This window comes from Bos indicus x Bos taurus, chromosome 3, assembly GCF_003369695.1.
Source record: "Bos indicus x Bos taurus breed Angus x Brahman F1 hybrid chromosome 3, Bos_hybrid_MaternalHap_v2.0, whole genome shotgun sequence".
NCBI classification, from domain to species: Eukaryota; Metazoa; Chordata; class Mammalia; order Artiodactyla; family Bovidae; genus Bos; species Bos indicus x Bos taurus.
The window spans coordinates 18,893,424-18,911,383 of NC_040078.1; the positions used below are offsets into that span (position 1 = coordinate 18,893,424).

Genomic DNA, 17,960 nt, shown 5'->3' on the forward strand with positions numbered 1-17,960 from the left:
TATATAATACACAAAAAATTATAAACCTTACAACTATTTATGAGAAAAAAATTTAATATCACTTTTAAGATGTATGACAATAAACAACTTTTCAAAATTATTTTAAGGTTATTCTAGCAAAAAACAAAAATGTGAAGACAACTGGCTTACAAGATTAACTGAAGAGTATCTGCTAAGTGCATGGGGTATAGTGGTATGGAATAAGAAGTCCAAGGTGATTCCTAGATTTATAACCAGGAAATATAAATTTGAGACTAACCCAAAATTCATGTATGTTCACATAGAGAATGGACAACAATGCAAATAACTGCTGATGAGGGAAATTAACTTTGTCTTGTGTGTTTGCACTTGTCTTGTATATTTGTAGTAATTTGCAATTATTGCCTTGCAAATTTATATTTGTAGTAACAAATGCATTTTAGTGTATCTGATTATACATTTATATATTTTCTCTTTGAATTCTACTTTAAAATAGTTATACATCTTATTGTTTGCCTCATTATATAATAAGTATAATAATAAAAAAAAATTCATGTATGTTCATGGTTCATTAAGGTACCTCTTAAATATTTTCCATTATACTTCATTAATTTTTTTTTTCTGGCCACACCATGAGGTTTGTGGGATCTTAGTTCTCCAACCAGGGATCAAACTCTAGGCCCCCAGCAGTGAGAATACTAAGTCCTAACCACTGAACCACCAGGAATTCCCTACTTTATTAAATTTTGCAGGAGATGGTATACATGGTTTAGAGGTGAAAAATTTTCCCCTTCTTCCTTTCTGGCTAACCTAGTAATTAAATTGACATAAAGCAGATTAACAGGAGAGAAACAAATTTCACGCATAAGGGAGCCCCAAAGATATGAAACACAAAAATACTCAAGCAATTGAGGCTTATACACCACCCTCAGCTAAGGAGAAGGGGGAAGGGTCTGGGGTTTCAAAAGGGAGGAAGACAATTCACAGTAAGATGAGAAGAGCAAGTGCTTGGTAAGCAACTGCTTGCCATACCATGTAGTTAAGTCTCTCTGATAAAAAGTTATCTTTGGTATTAGCTCTTTTTCTGCCATCAATCTAAATTCTTTTAGGCAGTTAAAGGGAAAGTAAACAGCTCTTTCAGAGTCTGTTGGGCCTTATCAACTCAAAATAATTCACATGTCAAAGTGGTGTATTTTGGAGTCACATATTCTGCTCCTCCTCAATGGTGATATTGGAAATTTTGGAAATCTGTGAAGGTCTTAAAATTTAACTTTCAAGAATATCTAAGGTCCACTATAGCTTACACATTCACATTAATTCTGACTTCTGTTTTATAAAGAGGTCTAAGTTGCAGTTTTTATGTAATATAAAAGTTAACCAGAGAGGGAGAAAAACAGTTTACCAGGAAATAAGGCACCCAGTTTTAAGTTAAAAATTAAAGGACTGGTTTGTGGTCCAAGATGCAGTTTGTTAACTGGATTTACCCTTTTACCTTAAAGAACTCTGACCCTACCTCATTCCCTACAAAAATCACCACCAACCACCACACAAAATATATGAAACAACAATTTTGAAGATACTGGAGATCCGCCAGTGAAGAACAGTGATCCCTGAGAGACTGGAAGCAATAAAGAGAGCTGTGCAATTAACTTCAGAGGGCTCCCAGGCTCCTGCACAGGGGAGGGAACTCAGGGGAAGCTGTTGGAGTCCCTGAGTTGAGGAAGTGCAGCTGAGAGTACGGGGAACTCAAGGTGGCTAATGTCTGCGGGACAGAGTGCTAGAGAGGAGAGACCTGTACAGAGAAAGAACTCTGGAGATCTGCGGAGGGTATTCAGAGCATTGTTTGGTGCCTTTGTGTGAAGAAACTATCCCAAAAATGCTGGGAAGAGAACTATTAAGAGAATGAGAGTAAAGAGCATTCAGCACTCACAGAAAGCTGGGAAGACAGCCTGTTCCCAACAGCTGATACTGGGAAACCTCATGATTCACAGGGCATGGGGTAGAGTATTCAACAGTCTTTCTTCAGTAATGGGAAATAATTAGCCCTTGACTAATGGTTCTTAGTGAGGGGAAATTGTGCTCCACTCCCCCAGGGAACAATGTCTATAACATCTCGAGGCATTTTTGATTTGTAAGGACTAGGGGCAAGGTGCTACTAGCATTTAGTGGAGAGCCAAGGATGCTACTAAATATCTTGCAGTGACCAGGACAGCCCCCCTGACAACAAAGTATTACTTGGTCCAAAATGTCAATAGTGCTGAGGCCGAGAAACCTTGCTGTAGACTCAGCACTGCTCTTGTCCATTCTGCTGCTGCTGCTAAAGTCACTTCAGTCGTGTCCAACTCTGTGCGACCCCATAGACAGCAGCCCACCAGGCTCCCCCGTCCCTGGGATTCTCCAGGCAAGAACACTGGAGTGGGTTGCCATTTCCCTCTCCAATGCATAAAAGTGAAAAGCGAAAGTGAAGTCGCTCAGTCGTGTCCAACTCTTAGCGACCCCATGGACTGCAGCCCACCAAGGTCCTCCGTCCATCGGATTTTCCAGGCAAGAGTACTGGAGTGGGGTGCCATTGCCTTCTCCCTTGTCCTTCCTTAACAAACCTCAAAAGCAAGACTCAAAAGGATCGTACTGTTTCCAAGTAAATTAACTGCATCCCAGAGCAAAGCTCAAGCTTTATAGGAATACAAAAATGTGGTACTTGACAGGGTAAAATTCACAATGTCTGGTATTCAATTCTTCCTCATTTAACAAAGATTACCAGGCATGCAGAGGTGCAGGAAAAAAAGAGCCAATCAAAAACCTGTCAGAACTGACACAGACATAAGAAGTGGCATAAAATGACATTAAAAGTTATTATACCTAAATTCTATAAATTCAATAGGTTAAGCAGAGATATGGCAGATATAAAAAAAAGATCCAAATCAAATGTTTAGAGATAAAAGTTACAATCTCTTAGATGAAAAATACACTGGATGGGACTTAATAGCAGATTACATATTTCAGAAGAAAAGATTCATTAACTTGAAAGTATAGCAATATAAACTATCAAAAATGAAACAGAGATAAGAGAATTTTTAATGACACTCAAAAAGAAAAATACATCAGTGAACTGTAAGACCATGTTAAATGGCCTAATATCTAAGTACTTGGAGTCCTTAAAAGAAAGAGAATAGAGGAGAGAACTGAAAATATAGCTGAAGCAATAACAGCCAAAAATTTTCCAGATTTGATGAAAACTATTAATCCACAGATCTAAGAATCCCAATGAATCCCCAAATACCAGAAATACTAAAAATACATCAAGGCACATCATAACCAATTTTTTTTTTTTAAGACAAGAAGAAAATCTTAGATGCATCCAGAGAAAAAAGACATCTCATATATAGACAAAAATAAGGATGATATCAGATCTCTCATTGGGAATAATGCAAGCAATGCTCAATATTATGTGGCCGTCTGGATGGGAGGGGAGTTTGGGGAAGAATGTATACATGTATATGTATGACTGAGTCCCTTCAATGTCCACCTGAAACTATCAAAACATTGTTAATAAGCTATGTGAGTGCTGCTTGCTCATCATGTCCAACTCTTTGTGACTCCGTGGACTGTAGCCTGCCAGGCTCCTCTGTCCATGGGATTCTCCAAACAAGAATTCTGGAGTGGGTTGCCATTTCCTTCTCCAGGGGATCTTCCCAACCCAGGGACCAAACCCACAACTCCTGAGTCTCCTGCAATGGCAGGCAGATTCTTTATCCAATACAAAATAAAAAGTTTTTTTTTTTTTTTTAAAGAAATTATGCAAGTGAGAATATAGTAGAGCAGTGCCTTAAAAATACTAGGGGGAAGAAAACTGTCAGTACAGAATTGTATACTCAGCAAAAATTTTTCAAAAGTAACAGCAAAATAAAGACATATTCAAACACATGAAAGCTGAAAGAATTCATTACCAAAGAACCCACTAGAAGACCCCCACACTACACACATAGATACATAGTTCAAGAATATAAAGGAAGTACTCAAGCTGGATCTTCACAAATGAATGAAGAACCCTGGAAATGACAACTACATGGGTAAATGAATAAGATTTTTTTCTTACTATTTAAATTCTTTGAAAGACAAATGGCTGCCTAAACAAAATAGTAGCAATGTAATGTGAGGGTTTTTAATACTTTAAAATGTAGAATGTGTGATAAAAAGAGCATAAATGTCATGAGAGAAGAAACAACACTATTGTAAGGCTCTTACAGTAGGAATGGTCCTGCATCTATCAAAGAAACTGAATGTATAGTTGAAAACCCTCCCACAAAGTAAACTCCATGCCCAGGAGGCTTCACTAGTGAATTATACCCAACATTTTTGAAAAAAAAAAGCCAATTCTACACAAGCTCTTTCAGAAAAGTGGAAAGGGTAATACTTCCCAACTCATTCTATAAAGCCAGCATCATTCTAATATCACATCTAGAAAAAGATACTACAAGAAAACAAGGTTAGTTTTACATTCAAAAATCAATCAGGGTAGACTTCCCTGGTGGTCCAGTAGCTAAGAATGCCCCTGCCAATGCAGAGACACAGGTTCCATCCCTGGATCCCTAGTCTGGGAAGATCTCACATGCCATGGGGCAACTAAGCCCCCTTGCCACAACTACTGAAGCCTGTGCACTCTAAGGCCTCCACGCTGCAACTGCTGAAGCCCAAGTGCCGAGAGCCTGTGTTCTGCAACAAGAGAAGCCACTGAGATGAGAAACTCGCACATACCACAACAAAGACCCAACGCAGACAAAAATTAATTAATTCACAATAATAAACAAATTTAGAAAGAAAAAACACACGATCATCTTAATAGATGCAGAAAAAGCATTTGATTAAATCCAACATCCATTCCTAATAAAAACTCCGCACATGAGGAACTTTAGGTAGGATTTCTACAACAAACACATAGCTAACATCATCTTTAATGGTTAAAGACTGAATACTTTCCCCCTAAGATCAGCAACAAGACAAGCATATCTGCTTTCATCACTACTATTCAACATTGTAGTGGAAGTCCTAGACAGTGCAATAAAGAAAAAAAAAAAAAAAAATAGAGCTGTCCAGATAGTAAAAGATGAAGTAAAACTCAGATAACATGACCATATTTGTAAAAAAATCTAAGGAATCTATTAAAAACTTACTAGAACTAGTAAATGAATTTAAAGTTTACAGATATAAGATCAATATATTAAAAAGTAAGTGTATTTCTCTATACAAGCAATGAACAATCAGGGATTGAAATTTTAAATGTTCTTAATAGCATCAATATATATAAACTTCCTAAAGATAAATATGAAAAAAGATGTATAAAACCTGCACTACAAATTGCAGCTGAGGGAAATTACAGAAGATTTAAATAAATGAAGAAAAATAACTTGTTCATAAGAAAACTTGTTTAAAGATATAATTTGTTCATAAGAAGACTCAATTTGCTAAGATATCAATTCAAAACCCCAGAGGTTTTTCGTAGATATTGACACAATGATTCTAAAATTTATATGGAAATGCAAAATATCTAGAATAGCCAAAACAACATTGATAAAGAACAAAGTTGAAAATAATTTCAAGACTAGTCACAACACTTCAGGAATCAAGACGGTATGATGCTAGTGTTAAGAAAGGTAACTAGATCAAAGGTACAGAATAGAGAATCCAGACCAATACACAAAAGTGGATAACCAAAGAATTCCCTGGCAGTCCACTGGTTAGCATTCCATGCGTTTACTGTAGAGGGCAAGGGTATAATCCCTGGTCAGGGAACTAAGATTCCATAAGTCTTCTGGTGTGGCAAAAAAAAAAAAAAATCAATTTTTTGATCCAGGAGCAAGGACAACTGAATTGAGAAAAGAATGCATTTATTCATATAAAGACTTGTGCTCAGAGCAGTTTTATTTGTAATAGAGAAACACTGGAAACTACCTAAATGGTCATTGACAAGTGAATGGGAAAATTGTGGTACATCCAGACAATGAAATACTAATCAATAAAAAGGAATGAATTATTGATACAAGCAACATGGATGAATCTCAAAAAAAAGAGTATATACTATATGATTCTATTTAAAACTTGAGAAAATGCAAACTAAAGTGACAGCAGATCGGTGTTCACTTAGAGGGTAGGAGGAAGAGTTTACAAAGGACATGAGGAGGAAACTTGTGGGTGCGAGATAGGTTCATTATCTTGATTGCAGTGATGGTTCCATAGCTGTATGTGTTCATACATGTTAAGTCTCTTCAGTCATGTCAGACTCTTGTGTGGCCCTATGGACCATAGCCTGCCAGGCTCCTCTGCCCATAGGATTCCCTAGGCAAAAATACTGAAGTGGGTTGCCATACTCTCCTCCAAGGGATCTTCCCAACCAGGGATTGAACCCATGTCTCTTATGTCTCCTGCATCAGCAGGTGGGTTCTTTACCACTAGGGCCACCTGGGAAGCCCTCATAGGTGTGTATGTGTATCAAAATTTACCAACTTGTATACTTTAAATACATGGGGTTTATTATATGTCCCCATTTAACCTCAATAAAGCTGTTTACAATATTAAAGGAGAATGGTGAAAATACTATTAAGTTTCATACAGTTGGCTTATTTTGTTATAGTTCTATCAAAAACAAGGAAGAAAATTTAGTCTTTATATAAGCCACACAAACACCAAAGAAAAACTTTTCCATATCCACAGGCTACCAATTCTATTGCTAGATTGTCACCTTCCCCATCTCCCTCCAAACTTGGCCAGATATTTCGTATGTGTTGTCAACATGAATACCTCGGAAAAATATCTGGTGAAGGCTCTAGGTCAGAGTGTGGGTGACTGGGCCAAATACATTGCTGCTATCTGATATATGCAGAAGTTATATTGAGTATAACTGACCTAGGAGAGCTGTTGGTACCTTTACAATCTCAGCAGAGCTGGAGTCTATTTAGGGGTTTTGATGGATTCTAACTACATGTAATATATATATATATATATATATATATATATATATATATATACACACACACTTTTAAGTTATCTGTATAAACTATCTTCTTATTTATTAAGAGAAGTCATCTTGATTTATGGATTTGATTTATAATGTGCCACTATCTGCACACACGATGTGGAAAGACAACAGGATACTTTGGGCTCTTGCTGCCAAAGAAGTATCGAAGCAATTTGTGTGAGTTAGTAAAAGAAGTACTACAATTAACAGGACAATTTGGCACCATCCATGCCCTGAGGAAACTGGAGTACTCTATTGGAAAGGAGACAACTTAGGCAGTCTGCTAAAATTACAGAACATCAACAGCCACCCCTTATGCCAAATCATCTTCAGTTTGAGTCATTCTTGCATGCTTTATTTCTCAAATTCCGTCTGTCTCAGAATGGTATACCTTACCCCCAGTTAATATTGTGGATTTAAAATACTGGGCATTCTTTCCTACTGACAAACTGATGGAGAAGTTCACATAATCATGGAAAACTGTTGTTGTTGTTAAGTCACTCAGTCATGTCCAACTCTTTTGTGACCCCATGGACTGTAGCCCACCTGGCTCCTCTGACCATGGAATTTCCCAGGCAAGAATACTGGAGTGGGTTGCCATTTCCTTCAGGGGATCTTCACAACCCAGGGATTGAACCCTAGTCTCCTGCATTGGCAGGTGGATTCTTTATCACTGAGCCACCTGAGAAGCCCCAATCAAGCAAAATATCTGATTTTTATATAAAGATATTTTAAATAAAAATACTAATTGCTCACCAAAAAAATAGACTGAGGATCTCTGAACTTAGACCCAAACCCAAAGCCAAGTTTGTTTATCTCTGATAAATCTCTCCTGATGATTCCTCCGGTCCCACCTTTACTGTGTGAGTAGTTACAGAGCTGTGTTGGCAGAAAAACTTTGTGTACGGATGTTCTGGGGGTAAGCAATTCTAGTAACCCTTAAGACTTAAAACTAAGACTGTGGTATATTGGTGAATATTTAATAAAGTAAGAAAGGAAAGCCCTCAGTTGCAGTATCTGAACGAATACTCCTAGTCAGTCAGTTTTAAGCTACCACTGTGATGTGACCAAATGCAATGTTTGGAAGGGGTGCCTAGTGTTCCCACCATACAAATGTGACAGAGATAACCTCAAGAGCACATACAACAGCAAAATGTATTAAAAATAATTAGGCAGGTTTTTTACATTCTAAAAGAACTAATCATTTATTACAGAGCTAAACGATTGTTGGTATTTCATTATATTCCTAAAGAAATATTTTTTTAAGTTTCATACACCAGAATTAGAACAGCACTTATAATTGCTTGTGGCTATGAAAAGGCAGTCAACTTCCACTTAAAACTGTAATCAGTGATGAAATATACTTCAAGAACATAAACAGTTTTTAGTATCTAATACTGTCACCAGCGAAGCCCACGGACAATTCCCAGAAAATAAAATCTGGGTAGGAAAATAAAATCTAACCTTTTTCCTTTGTGCTTAGTCTAGTTTCAGTTGCTCACAGGATGCCCATGTGCAGAGATTTTACACCAGGCCTTTCAGACCAGAGTTCCTAGTGCAAAAAGGCTGTGCCCCCACACCTCAGCTCCAGGAACCATATTCAGAAGCACTGCAAGCAATATTGCAATTCAAGATAGCTATCAGGCCCAGGGCAGGTATGCTGCCCCTCCCTACATTGCCTTCTGAAAGCTTGAGCCGCAAAAGTGGGGGCAGGTGCTTGCCAAGAACCCACCCCCTCCCTGCTGACAAGAACCCTATGAAGCAGCCAGGCCAAAGGCCTATGAGGAAGACCCAAGTACTTTAGAGCTGGAGCTCACATCTCTTCATTTTTTGATTTCCTTTGATTCTGAACCAGACTTGATCTCCTACTGGCTCCAAGATACCAGGCAGAAGAACCTTTATTGGGGACTGACTCAGGGGTGTTGTAACAACACCTTCATTTTTAAAATACAACTTATTAACTGTAAGTTTATATAACTTACATTTTAAATAATGGAAGTGTTTAAGAATTGGCTAGCCAAATTCTTACCATTTTAAAGAGTCTGTACAAGCCCCATTTCAACACATTACTAGCCTGGGGTCATTTTCTTTGTGAGCAGGATACAAGGTAACCTCAAATAACTTCTAACTTAAGTGACTCCTACTAAAATAGAAGGTCCTGGTGACAAGTAAAACTTGATATATTCTTTTTAATACAACAATGAAGAAATAAGAGGACAGGTACAGTTTAAAAGTATATAGTGTTACAGGGCTTCCCCCTTGGCTTAGCAGGTAAAGAATCCACCTGTAATACAGGGGACACAGGAGACCCAGCAGGATTCCTTGGTCAAGAAGATCCCCTGGAGGAGGAAATGGCAACCCACTCCAGTATTCTTGCCTGGAAAATTTCATGGACAGAGGGGCCTGGCAGGCTATAGTCTTCAGGGGTCACAAAGAGTCAGAGATAAGACTGAGTCACTAAGCACAAACCCACCCACGGTGTTAGGTGGTGCACTGGACTTTGAGCTCAGTTATGTCTCCAGAGCTAAGAGATGACTGCATCCTTCAGGTGTTGCTACAATTTCTATTTTTGAAAAAGTCAGACTTAAAGACTTTTATAGTTCTACTCCCTTAAAGATGTGTGTGCAGGGGTGTGTGTGGGTGTGTGTGTGTGTGTGTGTTTGGGGGGGTGGTCTCCAAGAAAAATATTCTATTCCTACAATCTTCTGTGTGCGTTCCTACCCGCCTGAGGGCTTAAGTCAGCTGCCAGCAGTGCAGTGCTAAGTCTCTTCAGTCGTGTAACTCTTTTGCGCCCCCATGGACTGTCGCCCACCAGGCTCCTCTGTCCATGGGATTCTTTCTCCAGGTAAGAATACTGGAGTGGGTTGCCTAGCCCTCCATGGAACCTGCGTCTCTTACGTTTCCTGCATTGGCAGGCAGGTTCTTTACCACTAGCGCCACCAGCGGCGGGAAGGAGAACTATTAGGAAACAGCACAGAATTTTCCCCGGTGGCTCAGATGGTAAAGCGTCTGCCTACAATGCGGGAGAGACCTGGGTTCGATTCCTGGGTCAGGAAGATCCTCTGGAAAAGGAAATGGCACCCCACTTCAGTACTCTTGCTGGAAAATCCCATGGACGGAGGAGCATGATAAGGTACAGTCCATGGGGTGGCAAAGAGTCGGACACGACTGAAGTGACTTAGCAGCAGCCGCAGCAGCAGCAAGAGATGGGGAAAAGACCAGCGAATCCTCACCAGCTTAGGTGCCGGGGCTGGGGGGCTGAGCCATAGTCGCGGACCCGCACTTCTGGCTTCCTCGCCCTCCCCAGGCCGCGCGGCCGCTGTTGCCGCTCTCCCCTCGGTCCAGTGGCCTTCACAAGTCTTAAAAGTTTCCCCAGAAAAGGTTCAGGCGCGGGAGGACAACTAAAGGCCTTAACCGACACTGCGCTTGCCTTCACGCCCCTCCCTCCCTCTGCCCCTCCGAGACACGTGACACCTCCCACCGGCGCGCCAGGCCCCGCCCTCACAGCGCCTCAGTTAAAGAGGAAGAGCAGGCGGGTGGGTAGCTGCGTGTGCGAGTCAGCTTTTACCTCAGCTGGCGCGAGCCAGCTCCCTTACTTCTGGAAGCCATGCTGAGGAGCTGCACCGCAGGACTTCGCTCCATCTGGGCTCTGCGCGGCCGGCGGGAAGGCGCCCCCCGGCTATCGATGGATCTGCAACCCGCGCGGGTGAGTCCAGGTAGCCGGGCAGCGAAAATGGGCAGAAAGGCAGGACTTTTTCGTCAGGAACTAGCCTGTGATAAAGGGGTATGCTGCTGCTACTGGTGCTAAGTCGCTTCAGTCGTGTCCGACTCTGTGTGACCCCATAGACAGCAGCCCACTAGGCTCCTCTATCCCTGGGATTCTCCAGGCAAGAACACTGGAGTGGGTTGCCATATCCTTCTCCAATGCATGAAAAGTGAAAAGTGAAAGTGAAGTCGCTCAGTCGTGCCCAACTCTTAGCGACCTCATGGACTGCAGCCTACCAGGCTCCTCCATCCATGGGATTTTCCAGGCAAGAGTACTGGAGTGGGTTGCCATTGCCTTCTCCGGATAAGGGGTAATGTTCAGCTGTTTATCCCTTTCCTCAGCCAACTGACCTCAGAATGAAAGCTAACATTAGCTCCAAAAGATATCAGTATTAACAAGGTCACCGGATCTTTCAGTCTTGAGAGTCAATCCATAAGAAACTGGACAGGAGGGTGACACGGTTTTGAGGCAGTGTGCAGGATGCTTGAATCGCATCTGCAAGTCAAAGTATACCACTACTACTAATAAAGAAGGGTTATGACTTAAGCAAGGTCACGTGCTTAAGAAAACACGTGGTAGAGTTGGAATCTGAACCTAAGCAGTCTGGCAAATAACCATTACCTTATACCCTCAGGAGGATCAGTTTCCTCAAGTTTAACACTTGTTACAAGATTTACATGAGATAAGGCAAGTATGTAACAGCAGTGTCTGGCGTTAGTATTAAATATTGTTGTTGTGAAGTCGCTAAGTCCTGTCTGACTCTTGTGACCCCATGGACTGTAGCCCGCCAGGCTCGTCTGGCCATGGGGTTTCCCAGGCAAGAATACTGGAGTGAGTTGCCATTTCCTTCTCCAGATCTTCCTGATCCAGGGATGTCGCCTGCATCTCCTGCATTGGCTTCTTTACCCCTGGGCCACCAGGGATGCCCTAAATAACTCTGGCCTGTTGGAGAACTGTTTCCTCCTCTACGTACCCTTAGTACTCTCCCATTGTTTTTGTTGTTCAGTCACTGTCATATCTGACTCTTTGGGACTCCATGGACTGTAGCACAGCAGGCTTCCTTGTCCTTCACAATCTCCTTAGGTTTGCTCAGACTCATGTCCATTGAGTTGATGATGACATCCAACCATCTTATACTCTGTTGCCCCCTCCTCCTCCTGAATCTTTCCTAGGATCAGGGTCTTTTCCAATGACTTGACTCTTGCATCAGGTGGCCAAAGTATTGGAGCTTCAGCTTCAGCATCAGTCCTTCCAATGACTATTCAGGGTTAATTTCCTTTAGTATTGACTGGTTTAATCTCCTTGCTGACCAAGAGACTCTCAATAAATAAATATTGCCTGTTCTTATATCCCTATCTTTTGATTCATTGATATATTCAATTAATATTAATCAAGCACTAACAATATGCCAGACATCAGTTTCTAATGCTGTAAAGACAAATAAGAAACAACGCTTTCAGAGAGCTCAAGTCTAATTTGGGAGAAAGGAATGAAAGTGCAAAATTTTAAAATAAATGTACTAAGGGAAGTACTAAGGGTTCATAGAGGAGGGAACAACTCTGTTTTGAGCATGAACTAAAAGCTGTTGTACCTTGTTTTTATTTTTTTTTTTCAACTTAGGCATTTAGGCATTAATATCATAAGTCATTCCCATGTTACAATTTGAAAACACCAATACTAAGAGAACAGAGCACTGGATTCAGATAAATTATCTTTTAGTTATCTTCAAGTTATCTTTAAGCACTTGAAAACTTTAAAAACAGGTTCAGGTAGGGGAGAGGAGACTCAGCAGGCTTCCTGAAAGGACAAAGACAAGAACAATATCATTTCACTTTAGTATAGCAATCCAAGATTTCTTTATCTACTAGAAAAAATAAGATTTTCTTTCTTATCATTTTCTACTCAGCAATTAATACAAATATTTGCTGCCTCTCGCCAGCTATATCTAAGGAATATGTAAAAATAATAGTTTATAAGGATACTGACTTAATTCTAGATAATTAAATTAAATTGTACTGCTTAAATTGCCCTCTCTGAAGGAGATCAGTTAGGTGAAAATAATCATTTTAGACCCTTATAGGACACGCACAAATGGATTCCATTTGTGATAGTTAAAACCATTTTAACATCTCTGAAAATGTTAAGAATTTTGAAACAGTTGCTATACAGTACTTAGTATTAAGCAGTCTACTTGAATTGAATAATGAAATAATGTTCACTTTGGAAGATTCAAGGTAACTAATAATAATTTACAATAAAATTAGCTTCCCCAATTATTTTAATATTAAAAATAATAAAGACAATTAACTTAATATTAGTTATTGCAGAGCACATGCTTCTCATTGCAGTGGCTTCTTTTGTTGTGAAGCACAGGCTCTAGTGTGTGTAGGCTTCAGTCATTGCAGCACACAGGCTCAGTAGTTGTGGCTCCCAGGCTCTAGCATGGGCTTAGTAGTTGTGATGCACTGGCTTAGTTGCGTCGCAGCATGTGGGATCTTTCTGGACCAGGGATCAAACCCATGTCCCCTGCATTGACAGGCAGATTCTTATCCACTGTACCACCAGGGAAGTCCAAGGCTGATACTTTTAATAGAAATATTAATTAGTATTGTAATGGAATTCTAATGGTATTAGCTGTAGGGAATAAGTAATAATTGATGAAATGAGGATGTTTTATTGATATTTATTTCCCCAATTACTTAATTTTTCACTAGAAGTCTAAAAATTTGGGGTTGGGTATACAGAAGAGCATTAAGTATGGGCCATTTATAAGAGCAAAGACATCAAAAGAGTATTTTGAAGTTATAGGCTCATTCCCAGGCTTATGCAGAACATGCTTCTCTTTTCAACGTTGGGTTAAAAAATATCTACAAGACTGTGGTTGGGAGCCTCCAAATAGGGCTATTCAATAGTCATGTTTCCTTCTTCTGGGCCTTTTGCCTTCTGCCAGTTCTTCTCAATTTTCTAGAGACAGGAAATGATACTTCATTCCACTTATCACCATCTTAAGGCATTCAGGATTATCTTGAATAAGTGGTTCAGTTTGTACTGTTTTACTTAAATTCTTTGTTATAAGTGGAAACCTGACTTTGACAAGAAAAAGTGAAAGTCACTCAGTCGTGTCCAACACTTTGCAACCCCATGGACTGTACAGTCCATGGAAATCTCCAGGCCAGAATACTGGAATGGGTAGCCTATCCCTTCTCCAGCAGATCTTCCTGACCCAGGAATCGAACTGGGGTCTCCTGCATTGCAGGCGGATCTTTACCAGCTGAGCTACCAGGGAAGCCCATAACAAGGATGTCAGCCATAAATGGCTGCCGATTAGGTTCACCATATTTTAACCACCAGACTGTGTGCTGTGTGCTTAGTCACTCAGTTGTGTCCAACTATTTGTGACCCCATGGACTGTTACCCGCCAGGCTCCTCTGTCCATGGAATTCTCCAGGCAAGAATACTGGAGTGGGTTGCCATGCCCTTCTCCAGGGGATCTTCCCAACACAGGGATCAAACCCAGGCCTCCAGCATTGCAGGTGGATTCTTTACTGTTTGAGCCACCAGGGAAGCCTGATCCTCTGCTCTCACAGTCAGAGTGTCCTGGTTGAGGAGATGTGTAACTCGCTTGGCATCAAGTTGCAGACATTCATCAGTTTTATACAGTTCAATAAAATGCTGATGAATAAAGTCATCTGCTATTTCTTTCAATTCGGGACAGTCTAGACACTCTGCTAGCACACTTAAACTGAGACAGTTTGAAGCATCAGCTTGTTCTTCCAAAAAATCAACACACAAACTTCCCTGGGGTCCAGTGGTTAAGAATCTGCCTGCTAATGCAGGGGACATGGGTTTGATCCCTGCTCAGGGATGATTCCACATGCCATGAGGTAATTGAGCCCATGCTCTGGAGTCTGCAGGCTACAAGTTCTGAACCCACATGCCACAGCTATTGAAGCCCAAGCACCCTGGAGCCCATGCTGTGCAACAAGAGAAGCCATCGCAATGAGAAGCCCTGCTTACCTCAACTAAAGAGTAGCCCCCACTAGCTGCAACTAGAGAAAGCCCACATGTAGCAACAAAGACCCAGCACAGCCAAGAAAAGAAATCAGATTTTCTTCACAGGTTCAGTCTGGTACTAGTTTGCTGCATCTAACAAAGACTGAACATTGTTGCTATTCACAGAAATTCTCATGGTATAAGCAAATTCCACAAGTTATTTGATAATGTCAGATGCAGCAGCTTTGAGTTCTATTTCAAAGGTCTGTGATTCAAGCATGTGAGTTGTGAGCATAAAGTTTAAAAAAATGACTGGCTGCACCAAGGACAACATGATGAGGTACCTTTCGTTCCTGGGCCATAAGAATCACATCACACAATGTTTTCTTTGTATTTATGTAGCTTGTCAACAAGGTTCTGCAGTCAGTTTCTCCCAGCATGATTGCAAGTTGACCCTGGGTATAAATCCCTGGGTAGACTGTAGATTCAACTATAGTTGGGTAGTGAATTTAAATCACTATTTCTGAATGTTATTCATGATACTGATGAAGCCAGCCAATTTGGCAAATTTCTTCTCACTGGGGCCTCTGTTTACCAAATACTGAGGCTGAGAGAATGCTGCTGCAATGCCCTGCTCCCCAACAGGCAAGCAAGCCAATGTGGTAGGACATGGCCCAACCACCCACTCAAGCTCTCCAGAGACAACAACACGGGCTTTATGGCATTTCCCTTAGAACCAGAGCCCAGCCAACTTACTTTTAAAGAATAAAGAGTGCAGATCCGTTATTAATCCTGTGTCATCACTAACTCAGTGGACATGAACTTGAGCAAACTCCAGGAGATATGGAGGACAGAGGAGCCTGGCATGCTGCAGTCCATGAGGTCATACAGTCAGATGTGACTTAGGGACTGAACCATACCACCATCTTACACACTGGAAAATAAAAATGTCCTGTGCTAATCTCACAACAAAGATAGATTCATTTCTTTATATGTTGGTGTCTGGTAGTCTATGTTGGGAATATTTAACAATATTTATGGGCTTCGTAACAGTAGTATTTATAGGCTTTACAAATCATGCCTCTTTTGGTCCAGTAACTTAATCTTAAAAGGAGATACATTAAAAAGTTGTAACTTAAGCCCCACTTGAAACACACATAATCAAACATCTAGCAAGACCTTTCCCCTATTCAGGGCAACAAAAAGTAGTGATTATCCCTAACATTTATCCCTCATGCACAGAGTCTGTGCTGTGAATTTATAGGTACCTTTGCTTCTAAGTATCACTTAGTTCTCATCTCCTTGAACTGAAACTTTCATTATTTTTATTTCCCACAATATCATAGTGTTCATCTGTGGTCCCAAACTCATTCCCCAAACTAAAATTAATGGTTCCATTCCTACTTTCCATCTCCTGACATTCACACAAACATTAACAAAAACCTCCTCTTTCTTTTCCTTCTGTCCACTCCAGTCTTCAAACCACAAGTCAGGAATTATCCAATTCTGACCAACCTAGATAGCATATTCAAAAGCAGAGACATTACTTTGCCAACAAAGGTTCGTCTAGTCAAGGCTATGGTTTTTCCTGTGGTCATGTATGGATGTGAGAGTTGGACTGTGAAGAAGGCTGAGCGCCGAAGAATTGATGCTTTTGAACTGTGGTGTTGGAGAAGACTCTTGAGAGTCCCTTGGACTGCAAGGAGATCCAACCAGTCCATTGTGAAGGAGATCAGCCCTGGGATTTCTTTGGAAGGAATGATGCTAAAGCTGAAACTCCAATACTTTGGCCACCTCATGTGAAGAGTTGACTCATTGGAAAAGACTCTGATGCTGGGAGGGATTGGGGGCAGGAGGAGAAGGGGACAACAGAGGATGAGATGGCTGGATGGCATCACTGACTCGATGGACCTGAGTTTGAGTGAACTCCGGGAGTTGGTGATGGACAGGGAGGCCTGGCGTGCTGCGATTCATGGGGTCGCAAAGAGTAAGACACCACTGAGCAACTGATCTGACTGATTTCTACTTTCTCTTCTCCCATGATCAGTCAGTCTCTACAACCCTTGGTCCCAATATCCTAGATATCTCTTAAATCTTTTTCATTCCTTTCTACCTAGTTCAGCTTCTGACCATATTTCTCCTGAATCTCTGCAACAGTCTTTTAACTGGTTTCCTTACCATTGCTTCTCACCTTACAATTTATCCTTTACATCAGAGGGAGCTTTCTAAAACCTCAGTTCATGCTACTGCTTTGCTTAAAACTCCCTAAGGCACTCCATAATGGAAAAAAAGTACTTTGCTACTCAATTGGCTTGTATTCTTCATGATTCTTTACAGACTTCTTTTCTTTAAATAGCTTCATCCTAGGCAATAACACTTACGAAATCAGTGTGATGCACTATTTATGTCCTTTTATAATATTAATTTTAAAATACACGCCTTATTGTTGTATTGTTGTACCTAAAATCGTCTTTCCTATTGACCTTTTGAAACATTAACCTAGAAGATGAAATCTAAGCTTTCGTTAAAGCCAAAGAGCCACTATAGTGTCACCCCTCTTCTGTTGTGCCATCCCCATCTTGCTACTGTTCTCTTTGTACCTTTCAGCCATAAAGACTGAAATCCTAGCATTTCCCCATATTTCTCTGCCTTTGCTTGGAGCAGCCTGCCTGTTGTTTCTTTAGTGAACTTTTCATCCTTTAGAAACCACCTATATCAGTTCTCATCTTTTTGAAGTTTTACCTAAAAGTCACTTCTTCTGCATCTGTATCTACTTCTGTTGTAGCATTTTTCACACTCAAGGCTACAAGCACTTGAGGAGCGGATCTAAGTCTTCTTTCTTTATGTTACCTGTACCTGGCCCAGAACCAGAGCATATAGTAGGACTCAAAAAAGTTTGTTGCAGGACTTCCCTGGCAGTCCAGTGGCTAAGATTCCACACTTCCACTGCAGGGGACGTAGGTTCCATCCCTGGTCGGGGAACTAAGATCCCACATGCCATACAGTGTGGCCCTAAAAAAGGGGGGAAAAAAGCTTGTTACGTTCATCTGAATCCCCTCAGACTTCAAAGTTAAAATCAGACAGGAGAAACTCCTAAACTCATTCTATGAGGCCACCATCACCCTGATACCAAAATCAGACAAAGATGCTACAAAAAAAGAAAATTACAGGCTAATATCACCGATGAACTTTGATACAAAAATTCTAAAC

At 40.7% G+C, this 17,960-nt stretch overlaps 1 protein-coding gene across 1 annotated transcript in view; it reads left to right on the plus strand.

Annotated features, from left to right (window-relative positions):
• The first annotated feature begins 10,481 nt into the window (after positions 1–10,481).
• The window catches only part of THEM4 (thioesterase superfamily member 4), a 49,324-nt gene continuing 41,845 nt past the window's right edge, over positions 10,482–17,960 (plus strand). The window contains exon 1 of the mRNA XM_027533270.1: positions 10,482–10,697. Coding sequence (XP_027389071.1) covers positions 10,599–10,697 — 99 coding nt within the window. The 5' untranslated portion in view covers positions 10,482–10,598. The remainder of the gene's footprint in view (positions 10,698–17,960) is intronic.